The sequence below is a fragment of the Ailuropoda melanoleuca genome, chromosome 2, assembly GCF_002007445.2.
Source record: "Ailuropoda melanoleuca isolate Jingjing chromosome 2, ASM200744v2, whole genome shotgun sequence".
Lineage (NCBI taxonomy): Eukaryota > Metazoa > Chordata > Mammalia > Carnivora > Ursidae > Ailuropoda > Ailuropoda melanoleuca.
The window spans coordinates 148,794,712-148,813,352 of NC_048219.1; the positions used below are offsets into that span (position 1 = coordinate 148,794,712).

At 41.8% G+C, this 18,641-nt stretch overlaps 1 protein-coding gene across 3 annotated transcripts in view; it reads left to right on the forward strand.

Moving 5' to 3' along the window:
* Positions 1 to 8,354: 8,354 nt before the first annotated feature.
* Positions 8,355 to 18,641, forward strand: part of ITGA4 (integrin subunit alpha 4) — a 77,007-nt gene continuing 66,720 nt past the window's right edge. For 2 of the 3 annotated variants that reach the window (XM_034654814.1, XM_034654815.1), the window contains exons 1-2: positions 8,355 to 9,349; positions 9,711 to 9,832. In XM_034654814.1, coding sequence (XP_034510705.1) covers positions 8,835 to 9,349; positions 9,711 to 9,832 — 637 coding nt within the window. In that variant the 5' untranslated portion in view covers positions 8,355 to 8,834. The remainder of the gene's footprint in view (positions 9,350 to 9,710; positions 9,833 to 18,641) is intronic. The other variant, XM_002922274.4, reaches the window with a different exon arrangement.

Below are 18,641 nucleotides of genomic sequence, written 5' to 3' on the forward strand. Positions count from 1 at the left end.
AGGGGCTTTCCAAAATTCACCTTTATCCCTCCAGAGCTATTTTAGGAGCTGGAAACAAAACCCAAATATTATAACCAAGATGCTCCTTTCACCTTTGTCACTTAGGAAATGACAAGATTTTAGGAGCTCTGGCCAGGAGCTGGGGACAAAGACCAAAATATGTATTTCTTATTATATCATAGTATCACAGCCAGAAAAGAGTGTTATCTGACATTTCTGGAAAGAAAAGTTAACACATTTCTATTCTGCACATACTTAACTAACCCAAGAAATAAAAGACAGATTATTCATTGATACACAGATAGCCAATTATGATTTTGATATATAGACATATGAATGTTGACATTTATTCAAGATTCATATTTTTCTCCTTACATGTGCATCATCTCACCTTTTTGAATAGTTATCAACTGAACTGAATGCCTTTCACTTGCCTCTCTGTCTATGTGATTTCCTGATTCCTACTTCAGGCTCTGAAAGTACAGCATTCCCCAGCTATATATAGTAACTTAAAAGAGTAACGTTTTTGGAAACAGAAATAACTTTAGTGACAATCTAATTGAATCCTTCCATTTTAATAACAAAAAAACTATAAAAATGTAAGGACAGTTTCATTATTAGACTTCATTATTAGTCTCCCCAATTGCTTTATGGTCTCTAAAACCAGTTTTTAAAAAGCCTGCCAAGGAGCACCTGGGTGGCACAGTCAGTTAAGCATCTGACTCTTAGTTTCAGCTCAGGTTGTGATCTCAGGGTCTTGAGATCAACCCCATGTCAGGCTTTACACTCAGCTTGGCATCTGCTTGAGATTCTCTCTCCCTCTGCCCACCCGCTTGCTCTCTTTCTCTCTCAAATAAACAAGTAAATCTTGAAAAAAAAATTAAAAAGCCTGCCTATCCTATGTGAAGCAAGAAAAGAGTAAGAAATCTCTCTATAGTTCACAAGGAAGATGTTTATATTATTATTATTGTGTTGAATTAGTATTACCATCCTTAGACAATATTAAAAGATAGGTCTGAAATTGATTTGTTTTCACTCTTATCCACAATTCTAATGAGTTCCTTATGAGCAACATGTGGCTTTAAAACGAAAATAGTTTTTCTAGTTTCTGTAAACAGAGGAAATTTACTTTACTGGGTCAATATACCGTGCAACTGTTATAAACAAAGCCGATCTTCAGTGTGCACCAAAAATAGAATACCCAATTTGTCTGCTGGTCTTCCAGTGCATAGACATAAGATAGAGCTAAAGTTAGTTTCTGGTAGTATTGTTCATTCTATTTTACTAATCCAAATTACAAATAATTCTAAAGTTTCTGTAGGATTTTAAACAGTTCAGGAAACTTCGGCACATTCAATTATTCTTCTTATGTCTCACTATTGTCCTTACAAAGCGGTATAGCCCCTGTCCACTGTTTACACTCCTTCTATTTACTGATGATATTTTAGTCTCTGATGTTCTCTTATCTTTTATCTGGTCTACAAAGAATAATCTCTATGTTCTTTCAGAGTGGTCTGGTTTAAAAAGAAGAAAAGCAAAGGAAGGAAGTTAGCTTAAACTACATTTTTTTCCTTTAATCTCTCCACTGAACATTTAGCTACTTTGAATGCAACACATTACATTATATAATTCGTGCTATATCCATAATGTATTTTGTTATGTTGCTTTGAAATTGTTTTCTGGTTTCATGTTTGTGTGTATAGTCTAATCAGATTGCAGGCATTCAAGAATAAGAACATATCTTTATTTTGTGTCTTCAAAGTGCTTAGAGCATATGTACATAAATGTTTGTTGTGTGATATAAGTTTACCCATGATTAAACAATTTTACACTGTTTATTCATCACATCCCTTTCCAAAATGCCTGGGAACACTGTTTTTCCAGATGAGGTCATTGTATGAGAGGCTTTGGATAAGACACTGTTGTGTAGCACTTTTGCAGTGACTCTAGCCTCTGAGAATACAGGAGAGTGATACCGTGAACTCTCTGTGTGTCATGTGAACCTTCGATATCCCTGCGTGGACCAGTTGTTAAATCATTCCAGTGCACAAATCCAATCTCCCAGGTCAGATTACTTATGAGATAAAATGTTGTCACATAATAACTATGTGCTCTGAGGGGAAAATGGCTTTATGCTAGGTCCCCTATACATTGTAACAAGAGGAGCAATTGTTTCTTTTTCGGAAGTGAAGCATGAAATAGACTTGGTTTAAGAAGTTATAAAGTATCATGAGTTTCAGGAGTTTTGAAAAGACTGTAAAAATAAAATTTCTCAAAATTCCCCTTCTACTCCAGAAAAATTGCCCCAAACACCCCAGCCAGAAGAAACCTCTCTGTCTGTTGAATATCTCTCTTATGTACCATTTTGTATGGCATTTGGTACCTATTGGCTTAAATAGTTTTTTCCTCATCTGTTGATTTCTCAAACTAAAGGGAACATTTCCAGAGGGAAGGAGAAATAGGCTATGTTTAGGGTAGGAAAGAAAGAAAGAAGAAAAAAAGAAAGAAAGAAGAAAGAAAGAAAGAAAGAAAGAAAGAAAGAAAGAAAGAAAGAAAGAAGAAAGAGAAAAAAAAGAAAAGAAAAAAGAAAGAAGGAAAGAAGGAGGGAAGGAGAAGGGAGGGAAGGGAAGGAAAAAGGAAGAAAGTTAGCTTGAGGTCAAGCATGGAAGGTGTTAAACCCAGGTAAGAAATCCCCGTTTAATTGGGTTGAGCTGGGGGAGGAGCCATTAGGAGTCCCTGTGTGGGGAAATGACATATTCATAGTTGTGCTGTAGAAAAAAAAAATCATGTGCTTATATATGTCAATGTAATGAAAAGTCACAAGGCTAAAAACAAGAAATTATTATCTATTGTCTGATTGCCTATTAGAATACACATCTAAAAAGGATAAGGATCCCAAATCTGTATCCCATGTTATGCACAGCATCTCTCAGCTACACATAATAGGTGCTCGATAAATATTTGTTGAATGAGTGAATAAATAAATGTAAGCAATTAGAGACAGAAAATACCTCTTATAACTTAGCCTTCCACATATGAGCCCTGAGCTCAGATTTCCATACATTGCTTATCTCTATAGGTACTTTATTTATACATAAATTAAATCGTTAATGATGACAATGATGATGATAAGAAAGGATGAATGAAGGAGTAAGTGCTACTATTTATTCTGTATTGATTATGTGCTAAGCACTGTATTAAGTGCTTTACCCTCACTCACTCATTTTCCCCATCCAAACAGAGAAAACTTAAGAGATTAAAAGCCAGGTTTGAGGCACACCAACAAACCACCCAAGGTTTGGATTGGCACTCGTAAGGGACACCTTCGATGACCCACCCTTTGGGTTACCTGAGCTCCCCTGCTGCTGGGTGGACCCTTTCAGCACACTAGCAGCTTTCCAGGGAGTCTATGTCTCTCCTCTGCCTGAGGGCTCTTCTAGCATCTAGGAGTGTGCTTGCCTGCAAAGTGTGGTGAGGTTAACCTCCTACCAAGTAGAGCATGGGTCCTTGGGTAAATGCTCCAGACTCTTGTTTTTCCAGTAAGGAATTCTAGAGTGTGTTCCACACAGTTTCTCAGCAGGTTTCAGAAATCTTATGATAGGGGTGCCTGGGTGACACAGCGGTTAAGCATCTGCCTTCGGCTCAGGGCGTGATCCTGGCGTTATGGGATCGAGCCCCACATCAGGCTCCTCCACTATGAGCCTGCTTCTTCCTCTCCCACTCCCCCTCCTTGTGTTCCCTCTCTCACTGGCTGCCTCTATCTCTGTCGAATAAATAAATAAAATCTTTAAAAAAAAAGAAATCTTATGATAGAGAAGATGCCTTTTTTCATGTTTCTTTAAAAGCAAACTTGTCAATTGATATTTATATTCCAGCATCAGGAAATCTAGTCTAATAGTAGCTTTCAGGATTAAAGAATTGGAGCTTTTGGTTTGTTGTTGGGAACTTTATTACTGTAAAAATAAAACAAAATAACAAAAAACCCTTGTATTGTCTTAGTTTGAATGCCCCAAGAGCAGACCTTGGGACAAGCACTTGGGTGCAGTCAAGTTATTGAGGAAAGGGGAGGAGGTGCCTCAGAAGGGTGGGTTAAAGGGAGTCAGGGAGAGATTGTAAACATTTTCTTTATGTAACACTAATTGTTTTACTTATTGTATGCTTTAGTAATTTTTAAAAAATAAAAAAAGTAAAACAAAAACAAGAAAAATAGCCAACAGTACTTGCTAGACATATCTATGATTATTCTACCATCACATCTCATCTCTAAAACCCACCCAGCATTATTCAAACCCACTCTCTCTTTCCTCTCCATGCCCACTCTTTCCTCAGATTGCTTTTATGTGTTGCTTTTCATGGTATCACCGTTGTCTCAGGCACCTGGCCTAAAAATGCCAGTCATACCTTACTTCTCCATTTTCCCTGTACTTGACAATTCACATCAGTTTTTCTCCCAATGTATTCTGCCAATTCTTTCATTTCCCCTGCCCTACACTCTCCCTAAATTTAGGTCTTGAGAATGCCCTCCATGCCAGCACTATTCGTTAGCAACGGACTGTCCCTTCTTCCCCCGGTGTACACGACATTCACATTTGACTATGTTGTCTGGTTCCCTAAGACAGATCCTCTGTCTCCTTGAAAATTATAAGCTGCTTGAGAACAGGACCTATCTTTACATGTCTTTGCATCTACTAAGGGACATAATACATTGTTTGCATGTAATAATGCATGAAAATGAACTCATAAACATTCAGATTTCTCTCTGTTTATGACATTATTCATGTAAAAAGTTCAAATCACGTAAGGGCCATTCAGAAAATACTTCCGGAGCACCTGCTCTGTGCAGCCGGATAGCAGGTGCTGGAGGTTCAGGCGTGAGCACCTGCGACAGCACAGTGCGCGAGAGAGAGAGACAATGTGAAAGAGTAAATACATATATGATATGAGTTACAGGGCTCAGAAGAGAATAAACGGCATAGCCTCTGGTGACGTATTTTAAATGGCAGGCAAGGAAACCCTCTGGGAGGAGACCTTTAAGTTAAGGCTGAAGAAAGATATGAATCACGTGAAAAGGCAGAGGTTGTGTGTTCAGGCAGAGGGAGCAATATGGACAGAAGCCCCAAGGGTGAAAAATCTCTGATGCACTTAAGGAAATTAAGGAAGGTCTGGGTGTTTAAAACAACAAGACCTGGGGCAAGACCTCATGGCAAATGTGCAAAATAGATGCCAGATCGTTGGGTCCTTATAGGCTACATTAAGGTTGTACTGGTAGAGCAGTGGGAAATTATTTAAAGGATTTACACAAGGGAGTAGCATGCATGATTTGATTTAGAATTTTAAAAGTTCACTTTAGCTTCTTTGTAGAAAATTGATAGTGTGGGGAGGGATGAGTAGGGAAACCAGGTAGTTGATTATTGAAAAGCCCAGGTGAGAGTTCTGTACTTGGAAGAGGGGACCAGCAGAGAGAAGAACAGAAGCAGAAGGTCAGCAGGACAGAAGAAAATAAATAGATCATCTTCAGATATAGTTTGAAGGTTGAATTGATAGACCTTGATGACTGATGGATGATTAGATGTGGGGAATAGAAAGAGGAAGAAGTCAAGGATTACTTTCCAAATTTCTGGTCTGAACAACTGGGCAGATGGAGTGCTGTTTATTAGAAAGGAAGAGATTGGGTGGAGAAATAGTTTAGACTCGAGTAAGGAACAGAACTCAGTGTTAGATATGTTATGTTCACAATGCCCAGTAGACTTCCAAGTAGAGAGGTCAGGTAGGCAGTAAAACATGTGAATCTGGAGCTCTCAAGAGAGACATGGAGACGTGAATTGGGGACTCATGGTTGTATGTAATAGTATTATATTGCTGGTATTTAAAGACATGGGAAATGGGTTAGATCTTCTAAAGAGGGAGGGAAGAGGGCTCAGAATGGAGCTCTGGGGCTGTCCAACACTTGTGGTGGAGAGAAAGGAGCCAGCAAAGGACACTCACAGTGGCCACATAGAAAGGGGAGGCGGGTGGAGCTCAAAAAGGTTGTATTCCAAGAAGAGAGGCTTTTAAGAAAGAAAAATGCTCGTTCTGAAAAACTGGGTGAGCCCGTATTTGAATCCTATCTATGGAGGAGGGGTTCTTACCAAGGATAGACATTACTTGGATTTCATTTTTTACTCTTATTTGAGTCCTTGATGCAGCTCCTGCCACACAGTGGCCACCTGTAACCTATCGATCAAATGACACACATTAATTGGATAACTGCTTATTTAAGCAGTTGAGGATGAGGAATAGGCATAAGTCATTTTGGAGAGTTCTCCTCTTCTCCCCATCTATCCTCCTCCCCCCCAAACACACATGATTCTCACACTTGCCTACAAAAGCGCTTATTAGAGAGATGGCAGTATCTTCAGGCAGCATTAAAAACCCTGTATTCCTACTCACTTAACAAAAGCGAGCTGTTCTCTAAGCCTTGGAGGAAGGAAACTCAGGGCTAATACAGGGTATGAAGAGTGATGGGTAGCTGTTTCTGGAAAGGTGGTGAAATTATAACCATAATCATCACCACACTCACAGAAAAAAGGTCGTGCCCCAACAAATGCCCTACTGACCGTTACTGATCTTGACGAGGTTATGAAAAAAATTGTGTTGAGTGGATTTCATTGCATAAGCATTTGGTGAAGCCTCAACTGAAAATGTTGTGGCTGCAAACGAGAGGGACTGCTGATTTCAGAATGATGACAACGTGAGCTAGTTGTAAAACTGGGTTGAAATCAGCACGTAGATCTTTTCAGAAACACACACGGAGAGGAAAAACGGAGCAGGACCCTTCCCCATAGGCCTTGATAGCTACTTTTCTGGAAGCCACTTCATTTCATATTTACAGCAGATTTATCACACACTATTATTTGCCTCTTACTTTATTGCAAATAGTGAGAGAGGGCTACTGTTCCTCTTGTTTTGTCTGTCGACAAAAGAATAAAAATAATTGGGTTGGGTGTGGCTAGAGTATCCTAACATTCCACAGACATCTCACACTCCACCTGCTTAAAACTCCATTCATCAGCGCCTGCACATTGGACACGTTCACACATGCGCATACATACTGGCATATAACCTCAATCCCCTGGTGCGTTTTTTTCTCTTTGAATTAGCACCGTATACCCAGATCCCAAACTCACACACTCCGACTCCTTCTCAACTCTGCATTCATATTTACCAGTACTATCACCAGGATTTATTGAGTTCTATCTCACAGATCTCTCTCGAATCTATTTTTTCCTCTATCCCTCCTTCTTAGTTTAGGCCACCACTATCTTAACAGGTACTGTTGTGGGAAGCCTCCAGAACTAGGTTTTCTGTGTTCAGTCTTTTCTTTACACACCTGAAGCACAAGACAAATCTTTCAACTGCTTCCTATCCACCCCAGCACAGAGTTAAAAATTCCTAACCTGGCTTGGGATGTTCCTGATGTGTCCCTGCTTCCCTAGTCAGCTTCCTGTAGTACTAAGCCGTGTGTGGGTGACTAAATGCTCCAGCCAAGACCTGCTCTCCCCGCTCCTCTATCTGGTCCTGCCAGCATCATCTCTCATTCCTCCTCTCAAATTGCTCAGCCTAACTCACCCCTCTTTGTCCTTCAAATATCTTTCTAAGTGTCCCTAACTCATTCAGAACTTTCTCTAGTTAGCAAAAGTTTGTTGGCTGAAAATTTTCCTGAAGGCTTGTCCTGCCGTGCTCACTGAGGTATCCTGTGGGCTTAGCATAGTCGCTGCTCAATGAATACGCTGAAAAGATGCGGCAAGTATTTTAATGATGTGTCTGCCGTCACAACTGAAAACGTGCTGTTTCAGTTTGGCTTTAATGAACCCTTTTTCTTTCTTTCTTTTTTTATTCGTATAGTATTAATTAAAAACTGGACCTGCATCTCCTGCAAATATCAGCCTAACCAGCTATGGCCGTCTCTCTAGTTGCTCTGGAACTTTAGGCACATCTGGATAGCATTAGGATAAAAACTGTCACCCAGTTCAGGTATGTTGTGCTGTGGGTCTCCGGTGCATTTTCAGGGGCTCGTTATGGTGTCTTTCCCTTGACCTCGTCCTGGGTCTGCACCCCTGATGGCAGGTGTATCTGGGGGCAACGACAGATGCATGGAAAGGGGGAGCATCAAGAACCAGACGGAGATACCCTTAAAGTCCTAGCCTCCGCGCGGGACTCAGCAACAGCCTAACCCGTGCTCCATTCAGTTTGACCGGATCACCCCTCTTCTGCTCATGAACGCAGCAGCCGGCTTCAGAGGAAGTGTGGGGAGGAAGGAAGTAGGCATAGAAGGGTGCAGGGCTCTTGAAGTGGATAGCCATAACGTCTTTGTCACCAAAGCGTACCTCAGGAGCTTTCAGGGAGTTCTTTTTGTTTATTTGGCTTTAATTTGTGGCCTTTGGTTAATGTCTCTAGTGGTTGCTTATGCCCTCTCCGCTCTCGCTCCCTCCCCCCTAATCAGAGATAGAGCTTAACTATCCACGAAAGGACCTGGAAGATCTCCGTCTCCGCCCTGGTGCCCGAGTTTGTGGCCCGCCTTTTTTGGGCCACGCCAGGCAGGCCGCGGAGATCCTACTCATCGTGGTGCACGCGCGGGTGAGGTTGGGGCCACGCCGCCCCGCAGCCAGGGCTCAACCACGGTTAAAAGGCGAAATCCGGTGTCTCTTCCAGCTCCGCTCTTGCAAAGCCCGGGAGCCCAGAGTCATCCCGCGCTCCGCGGGCTGGGAGGCCCCGGCTGGGACGCGCGTCGGGCGCAGCCGAGGTCCCCCAGCGCCCCCTACAGCCGCTCGTGGGGTGAGACGGCGCCGGGTCCTATGTTCCGCACCACGCCCGGGACCCCACCCAGAGGCCGGCGCCCCGGGACCGCGCGAGCACCCGCAGCTCCCGGCTGCAGAAGCGGGGCGTGGGGCCCGGCGGCGTGCAGCATCCTAGATCAACCTCGATTGCTCCGCCCGCGGCGGCCTGACTTCCCCTCCCTTCCTCGGTCCCTCCCTCCCTCCCTCCTTCCCTCTCGCCCGCCGGCGCCGGACACGCTGCACTTCTGGGGCGCTCTTCCCCTTGGCCGACCATCTCATCCCGCGCAACTTTGGGACAGTGGCCGTTCGGTGTTGAATGTTTTCCTCCGAGAGCGCATGGCTAGGGAAGCGACGTGCGGGCCGGGTCCCCGAGGGGCCGCCGTCTGGAAGGCGGTGCTGCTGCTGCTGTGCCTGGAGGTCCCGACCGGGCGCCCCTACAACGTGGACACCGAGAGCGCGCTGCTCTACCAGGGCCCCCCCAACACCCTGTTCGGCTATTCGGTGGTGCTGCACAGCCACGGGGCGAACCGCTGGTGAGTGGACTGGCACTGGGCGCTTTGGGCATCCAAGAGCCGCGAGGGAACGGCGCCTCAGGGATTCCCTGCCCAGTTCAAACTTTCCTCCCTCTGGAGGAGCCAGAAGGGGAGCCTTGCGACGGCCAGCTCGCTTGGTCTGCTCGGGAAGAGAACTGATGTGGGGGTGGCCCGCCTGGGGTGCGTTCTGGCGCAAGGCTCTGGAGCTGCGAGTTGGGGGTGGCGGGTTGAGTGCGCGAGGTGGTGGGTGGAGGAGGAGGTTTGGGGGAGCGGCCCCGCTGCCAGCTGCATCCGTGGAGACCAGGAGTTCAGTGGGCAGCACAGCTCACGTCTGCGTGCACGTGCACGTTTCTCCCTGTAGGCTCATAGTGGGGGCGCCCACGGCCAATTGGCTTGCCAACGCTTCAGTGGTCAATCCCGGAGCGATTTACAGATGCAAGATCGGAAAGAATCCAGACCTGAACTGCGAACAGCTCCAGCTGGGTGAGTTGGGTCTGGGACCGGGGGAACTAGTACAAGTCCTGGAAAAACTCATTGTTGCCTATTCTAGTTTAAAATGAACGATTTTCACTCGTAACTCCAAACCATATAACCTTGTTAAAACAAAAGTGACTCCCTTCTTTCCATCATTTTTCTCCCTTTTGCTTACAAGGATGGTTGCAGTACCCGGCCAAAACTATGGACCGGAAAGTTTCTTAGGACATATTCTCTTCACCTCTCCCTCTCTCCCCCTTATGTAAAACACATTTTAAAGTCTCTCAGCACATTAAAGACAGGATCCAGGTAGGCCATCACTTAAGCATTTTATTCCCATCTTTGACCTATCAGCCTTGTTAAAGAACAGACTAAGGAGCGGATCAGGAATAGCAGTTGGAATTGATCCCATATCCTGTCATTGAGCCTAAGGGCTTTCTAAAAAAGAAAATGTTATAGTTTTATTTAAAATATGAAATGTGAAAGAAGAGCACAAGGAAAAATTGGCATCTCCACTGTTACTATAATTAAAATGAGGGCTAAGGTATAATTATTAATTTTTCTCTCCCAAAACTCATGTTAAATGGATACCTCTATTTGAAGTCATTACTTAATGTCTCTTCTTAGGTGACAACTTGAAAAAATGTATTTTGATCGGGGGAGGGGGGAGAAAGTTCACGTTTCAAAACCAAAAGCAAAGTTGTTTTGCACAAACACGTGGGGTAAGAAAGGGGAACTAATATTAATTTAGAACTATCTTGTTCTAAACACTGTTAGACACTACTTTATATGTTGCTTCCCCTCTCCCCCCTCAAAGCACCACTGGGTCATGGTTGGCATTGTTCCTACTTTACACATGAGGACTCTGTGACTCAGAGGGTTGCAAGTACTTTTTCTGAAGTTACTCAGCTAATGAGGGAAAGATGGGACCTCAAAGTCAGTCAAGTCAGCTTGGTTCCAAAGACCAAGCCCTTTCCTTTCCTTTGTGCATCTTCAGTGCAAAAAAATTAAATGAAGAGTCCAATATGATATATCATCTGTAAATGGTGAATAAAAGGTTACAATCGGCACTTCTTTCATAGTTACCTTTGCTATAAATAGACCTTTGGGATAAGCTACAGCATCTTTAGCCCCTTCTTCTTTTTATAGTAGTCTTTGCTTTTTCTCCAACCAGAAAGCTGGTTTCCCTCATTTAGAATGAATTAAAAGAGGTTGTGCACAGAACTCAGAGAGCATCCAGAAAAGTCTAGCAGTTGTCTGTGGCATGTGGGATCAGCGCTAGCGTCTCATTAAGTATCTTCCCTCCCAGAAGGCAGACTAGGAAGGCATAACGTCCATAGCCCTATCCATTTGGAACAAACTGCAAAGCATAATTTTCATGATATGAAAGAGTTGTGGGATGAAGAATTAGGGAGCAGGGGAGACAGACTTGATCTGCCAGAGGATCTTGACAGGGTCTCAGCAAGGAAAAGTTTCATTTCTGTTGTCCTGTCAGCTTCCTGATCCATGGCATTGTAACTACTGGTATTTAGCACCTGCTTCCTGTCTGGAAGGGCACTGAATCTATTTCTAGACATCTGTGTTTAACTGGAAAGATCATGTCATAATATCACACACAATTTGAGATAATAATGCCTGTCAAAATGGAAGGAAAACCTAAATTTCGGGGCACATGGAGCTTGGGGATTGACTACAGACATATCCTCAGAGAAATATGCACATGATTGATGCGCCACAAACAGGAATTAAGTGAGGATTTATTGGATGGATAAATGAATAAAGGCAAAGTGAAAGTTTGATTGTCATCAACCTGACTGATGAATAAGAGAATTAATTAGAAATGATAAGCCGAGTGACATTTTTAAGTTTCAAAGTTTTGGTCAATAAAAAAAAAAAGAAGGTGTTAACTGAGATAAAAGGCGAAAAGAAAAACAAGTTTTCTGGTCAATCAGTCAGTTGAAATACTCCCATCTGTGGTAATAGCTTGGAATATTTGCAAAAGAATTGACTGAAGTTGTTTCTCATGTAACATTTTAAACAATATGTCTTCTATTCCTTCAATAAAGAAATTGTGTGTTTCTATTCAGAACAAACTCAGAAGTAACCTGAAGCTGTAAAATAAGGGATTGGGGATGAAGTCTAGAAAGGAAACACTAAAAACAATAAATTGGTAATGAAAGACATGTAAGGATTATCACATTCGTGGGCTATGTAATATTTTCTATAGAAATCTTCAAGAAAAAAATATGTAACTACAGACGCAGACAATATTCTAATTCTATAGATTATAAGAATGGCTTCAGTTATTCTGTCTCAAATGGGGGTAACTATACTGTATAGGAAATGCTTAGCTCGATACCTGACATATAATAGACATTTAAGAAGTATTCATTTATTTCTTTTTATCCCAGTGTTTGACTTAAAACTGTATCTGTACGTTATCTGCTATAGTCAGGTGGAGGCTAATAAATAGGGACAATTAAACTAAACAAAAAGTTAAATGTATAAAGTAAAAGGTAACAGTTGAGATGAAACATGGTGAAAAACATTCTCTTGTTGACCCCCCTGGAAAAATCTTATAGTAGTAACTAAACATTGAGCTATGATTGCCATGTCAGTAAGGTGTTTTCATTTGGAATGGCTTAACTTGCTGTCAAGGAGATGAAGTTGGAAGATATTGTAAAATGGTGCCCATCTCCTAGTACGTTAAATACTATGCACGCGGACTGGTCTTTAGGTCTCAGTTAGAATTTCACATCAAAGTTTGACTCAGATGGGCTCCTCCCTTGAGAGAGGAGATCAGTACCCTCCCATTGCATGCCATCACCCCTGGATAATGTTGTCACACGCTGTGGCATATTCACTGGAGCCATAATCAGAAGTGAGCAACAGATGCCCATTTATCTAGAATGTTCAGGGGGTAAGGTGTTGAGAGTAAGATACCCCTTTTAATGAAGTGACTTGACTTTAGAAGAGGTGTTTTTGTCCTGCATGCAGACAGGCTGCCCCCACCTCCCTGCCTGCCAAAGTGTCTCTCCTCTCATTCTTTGGTACTTCCTTCTATGAACCAAAGGAAGGTGGTTTCCCCATCAGGAAGGTCTGAGCCCAGACTTGTTACCGAACACGTTGTGTCTGAGGAGGCCATAGTGATTTCACATGTCCATTTGCTTTTCCACTCGAGCATTCTTTATCCTTGCTGAGGCCTTTTTAAAGGAAACTTTGATCACACATGGTTGCTAAATTAAGGCATTAAAAATAATGACTCCATTACTATATGGAGTCATAGACTTTCCATGGATTACCAATATTCAAAGAATTAGAACATAATAAAATACATAAATGGTTATAAAATTATACTAAAAATGTCTTTATTTGGTCATTCTAAAGACATTCCAGATCTTTTTATTACTTTGGAGTCACTGCTAATAGCACTATACGCATGCTACATACACACACACACACACACACACACTTATCTGGGTAACAGAGTCTAAAGTTACATAGTTACACTGCCCAGGAGCCACATGTGGCTATTGAGCACATGAAATGTAGCTAGGTGCAGTGAGAGGTGCTGTAATGTTAATTAATGCTGGATTTCAAAGACTTAGTGCAAAAAACAGAATATAAAACATCTCTTTAATTTTTTAGATATTATACGTCAAAATAAATATTTTAAAATAAATACTGATTACATATCTACATGTTAATATTTTGGATGTGTCAGGTTAAATAAAGTAAATTTTTAAAATTAATTTTATTTCTTTTACTTTTTTAATGTGACTACTATGAAATTAGACATTTCATATGTAGCTTGTATTATAATTTCTACTGGACAGCACTGCTCTAGAGAAATATAATTTCCCTGCATGAAAAACACTAACTATTTAACAGGTGCTTTTCAGTGTCTGTGCATAAATGAATAGGAATTTCACTTTTCTTTTCCAGACCAAGTGCTGCGTAATTACTAGACCGTTAATGTTCTTGCTTGTGCCTCTCTTTTCTTTCCTGGAAAGAACAAGGATCCATCACAAATTGGTCATCATTATTCCCCTTCAGATTTCTTTCTAGAATTATGTCACTCTAGCCAACCTCCAGGGTAATACTACATAACCTATTTGGAAAAGGTTAATTAGCATTGCATCATTAAATGAATGATGACCTCATTCTCACTTCTGCCTGATTTGCAGGGATTATTAGCTTAACATTAAAAGGCAAACCTCACACTGTTGAAACTTCAAACACGTTCTTGATAACTTTTCTTTCTCATTTGCAATACTCTTTAAATTGTACCTTATGAAGTTGAGACTGATACAGACTGGTTATTTTGAAAAATTGTCCCTGAACATAAGTTCTAATTATGCAGAAAATCAAGACAGAGAGCTTCATTAATAAACTATCATGTTAAGAGAATTAAGTTTCCTGATTTCCAGCAATTTCCCAGACTCCATCTCTAAAAGAATGTTTTCCATCTAATTTGAGAGCTGAGGTTTTCTAAATGCATTTCATTTTTGCCTTAAGTTTACTTGATCACTGAGTAATATTCCTAATGACTACAAATATCTCCCCTCAGTAAGAGTTCTAGAGCCAGATATGGCAATCTGTTTTACATGTGGGTCATTTATTCATTCATTCATTTACTAAGGGGTGCCAAAGGGCCAGGACTTGGATGTAGGAAAGAAACATGGTCCTTGCACCGAGGGAGGTTAGGACAGGTTATTATAGGAAAAGTATGGTGAGATCTAATCTAATTAGGAAAATCAGGTGATGACTTCCTGGGGAATTGATGTTCAAGTGGAGAACTGAATAAAAATCAGGAGTTAGCTGGAGAAGGAGGTTTATGGGAGAGGGTGCCAGACAGAGCATACAATGTGTGTGATGACCCTGGTCTTTCAGAGCACTGGCATCTTTGAAATGAAAGAATAATGCATGCAATTGGACTGTGGAGTGTGAAGTGGATGGTAGGTTGCAGAGCTAAGCAGGGATTATTTTTGTACAACTTTGTGAGCTCTGGTTAAGGAGGATGAATTTTCTGTAGGTTATGAATGCTGGGGAGTGCCATGATCAGGTTTGTGTTTTAGATACTTCTGGTTGCAGGGTAGTGAATGCTTTGGAGTAAACGAGTCAAGGCTGAAGGTAGTGAAACAATTGTAGTAAGATTTTGCTATGTTTTAGGCTACCTGGATAAGTGCTTGTACTAAGACAGTGGCAGCAGGAATGGAGCAAAACAGATGTTCTACAGTTATTTGGAAGCCAGACTCAACAGGTCTTGGTAATTATTAAATGAGAGAGATGAAAGGGAAGAAGGTTTCAAAGATGTCACCCAGGGTTCTGACTCGGGCCATTGGATGGATGATTGTGCTGTCCACAGAAGACAGGGAAATAAATATCTAGTGGTCGGTTGGGTGCATGGGTCTGGTGGGCAGGAGGGGTCTCCAGCGGCAATTTGCAGAGTTGGCTGCAGTGGACAGAGAAGCTAATCAAAGCCATAGGAGTTAATGAGTTTAACTTAGAAGCTCTCATGGTGCACTGGGTGTTATACGCAACTAATGAAGCATCAAACTTTACATCAGAATCAGGGGATGTACTGTATGGTGATTAACATAATATAATAAAATAAAATTAATTATTTAAAAAAAAAAAAAAAGAAGCTCTCTAGGCTGATCAGAGGGTTCAGGAGAGATACCAGAGGATTCCTACTATTTGAGAAGTGGCTAGAACAGAGTTGCTCAACTCTGGCTGCAGATTAGATTTTCCTGCAGAGCTTTAAGAATACCAGTGCTCAGGGGATGCGTGGGTGGCTCAGTCCATTCAGTGTCTGTCTTCGGCTCAGGTCATGATCCCAGGGTCATGGGATCAAGTCCCACATCAGGCTCCTTGCTCAGCAGAGAACCTACTTCTTGCTGCTCCCCCTGCTTATGCCTCCTCTCTCTCTCTGACAAATAAATAAATAAAATCTTAAACAAACAAACAAAAAAAACCCCAAAAAACACCAGTGCTCAGGCACCTGGATGGCTCAGTCAGTTAAGAATCTGTGTTTGGCTCTGGGTTATGATCCTAGGGTCCTGGGCTCCTAAATGAATGAAATCTCTGCAAGTGGGTCTAGGTAGGTGTGACATTGTGATTTATAGTAAGAAATATCATTTGGTCTTATTCCCTGTTTTTGGCACAGAGTTCCTAAAACTTGGAATTTTCTAAATGAAGAGAGCTACAAGTGTCTTTTGTGAGTGAGGTGGCTTCTGGACCCCATGTAAGGTTGGGGACTGGTTACCAGTGGAGCCAAACATGGGATTGGAGGGTTGGGACTTTCCGTCCCACCCCCTAACCTCCAGGATGGAGAGAGGGGCTGGATGTGGAATTAATCACCAATGGCCAATGATTTCATTAGTCATGTCTATGTAAGGAAGCTGCTATACAAACCCTAAAGGACAGGGCTGGGAGATCTTCTGGCTTGGTGAACACATGGAGATTCGGGGAAGAGTGGAATGCTGAGAGAAAGTGGAAGCTGCGTCCCTTTCCACGTGCCTCACCCTGTGCCTCTCTCCCTTCTGGTTGTTCCTGACTTATCCTTCTATAGTAAATTAGTAATCTAGGAAGTAAAATGCCTCTCTGAATTCTGTGACGTGCTCTAGCAAATTAATCAAACCCAGGGATGGGATAGTTGGAACTTCTGATGGCTAGTTGGTTAGAAGTGTAGGTGACAATCTGGACTTTTGATTGGCATCTGAAGTGTGTTTGTGTAGGTGTATTTGTATTGGGGATGGGACATTTTGTAGGACTAAGTCCTTAACCTGTGGGATCTGATGCTATCACCAGATAGTGTCAGAATTGAGGTGAATTGTAGGGCACCCAGCTAGTGTCAGAGAATTGCTTGTTGGGGTGGAAACCATTCCCCCCAACCCCCCCACACACACAATGAAATTGAGTACAGAACACTTAGTAGGGTTTCCAAAGGTCCCCAGATGATACCAATATTCATCCATGGTTGAGAATGACTGGAGGAAAAAAGAGGAGCCTGAAAAAATTACTGAGGAGAAGCTAAAGAGGTTGCAAGGAGATCTGATCAGTGTGGCATTACCGAAGTCAAAGGATGAGAGCTCGTGAGAAGAGATGAGTGGTTGGCAGTATCAGAAGTGGCCAAGAGGTCAAGCAAGGTGTAAGAACTTAGTACAGTTCATGAGAAACCTTAGTAAGACCAGTTTTAGTGGCAAAGCCAGAGACTGTAGAGGGTTGAGGAGAAGTAAGGAGTAAGAAAATACTGGTAGCAGGTGTCAACAACTCTTTTATCTGGGTTCTTCCTTCATTAATTAAATACATTTTATTGTTTACTTATGCTAGGTAGTAGGAATAGAAAGTTGAGTAAGACATGGCTAAAGCCCTCAAAGAATTCACTCTAGATGACAATAGAGACAGGTAAACATTGGATCATCAATGTTGAGAATATGTATTAAACATGATGATAGAGACACAGTGAGGGAGAAGAAATTGTTTGAACGATGAGAGAAGGTTTCCTGGAAGAGCACACACCTGAGTCATTGAGCGTGTTCTGGCCAGTTTTGATGAGCATATAGTAAAAAGCTCAATAAATGTGAAAGGGATGGATACATTTCTCAGATTTGGGTGATTCCTCTGTTGTACATGCCGGCATCATTTCCAGAGGTCTGGGCCAGCCTCCGGTTCCAAAGATTCTGCTTGCTTATACCAGGCAATCTAAATGATAATACCCACTTCTGGGACAGGGAGCTTGGAACTGACCATCTTTAAAAACAGAGACTCTTTTTTTTTAATTTTAAGACAGCTGGAAATATCAAATTAGAACATGGAAGTGGACTTACAAGTGTTCAATAATGCGGTGTGTTTGTTCTGATGCCCCCCAAAATTTAAAAAAAATGGGGGAGGGAATCTTTTTCATATAAATTATTTGAAATTCTATAATTCACAATGAATATGTTCAGAAATAGCAAGCATGTGGACTTAGTCATCAGACCTCTTTTATAGGAAATATTGTGTGAAATGGATTAGGCATGTCCTTTAAAAATAATACCATGTTGAAGATTCTTTCAATGTATACCCTATGTTTGTGAAATCGTTCTAGGTCTACCTCACCAGATACCATTCTTGTTGTCTTGTGAAAGTTTTTTAGTGTTCTTTATGGTATCATTATTTTGTCTGCAGATCATTGTCTAACATCCTATCCCATCCTTAAACTTTTTTTTTAAAGATTTTATTTATTCGACAGAGATAGAGACAGCCAGCGAGAGAGGGAACACAAGCAGGGGGAGTGGGAGAGGAAGAAGCAGGCTCATAGCTGAAGAGCCTGATGTGGGGCTCGATCCCATAACGCCGGGATCACGCCCTGAGTCGAAGGCAGACGCTTAACCGCTGTGCCATCAGGAGCCCCCCATCCTTAAACTTTGGATGGAGACATGTCCTCTGATGTCTGTAACTCCTCATCTCAGTCTGACCCTGTAGAGGATAATGCCATGGAGTTCCTGACTAACCCTTTATTTCTCTCACATTCTTCATACTTCGCATTTCCTGCCCTCTTCCATCCTACCTTGAAACTTCCAAAACTATGCACAGTGCTTCAATATTGACCACCTACCATTGAGAGCAGATTTCCCTAGAGGGTTTTTTTTTTTTAGTTTACATTTTTGTATTGTTGTTGTTTCAAAGACACTCATCTATTAGTGATAGTTATTCAAATGAATCTGTAAATCCAAGAGATTAACTGAAAACCATGGAAGTAGAGAATTTTCTTTCTTTGTTTTCTAATGTTGGAAATTAGTGTTATAAGAGTAGGTTATCATAGAAATAGAAT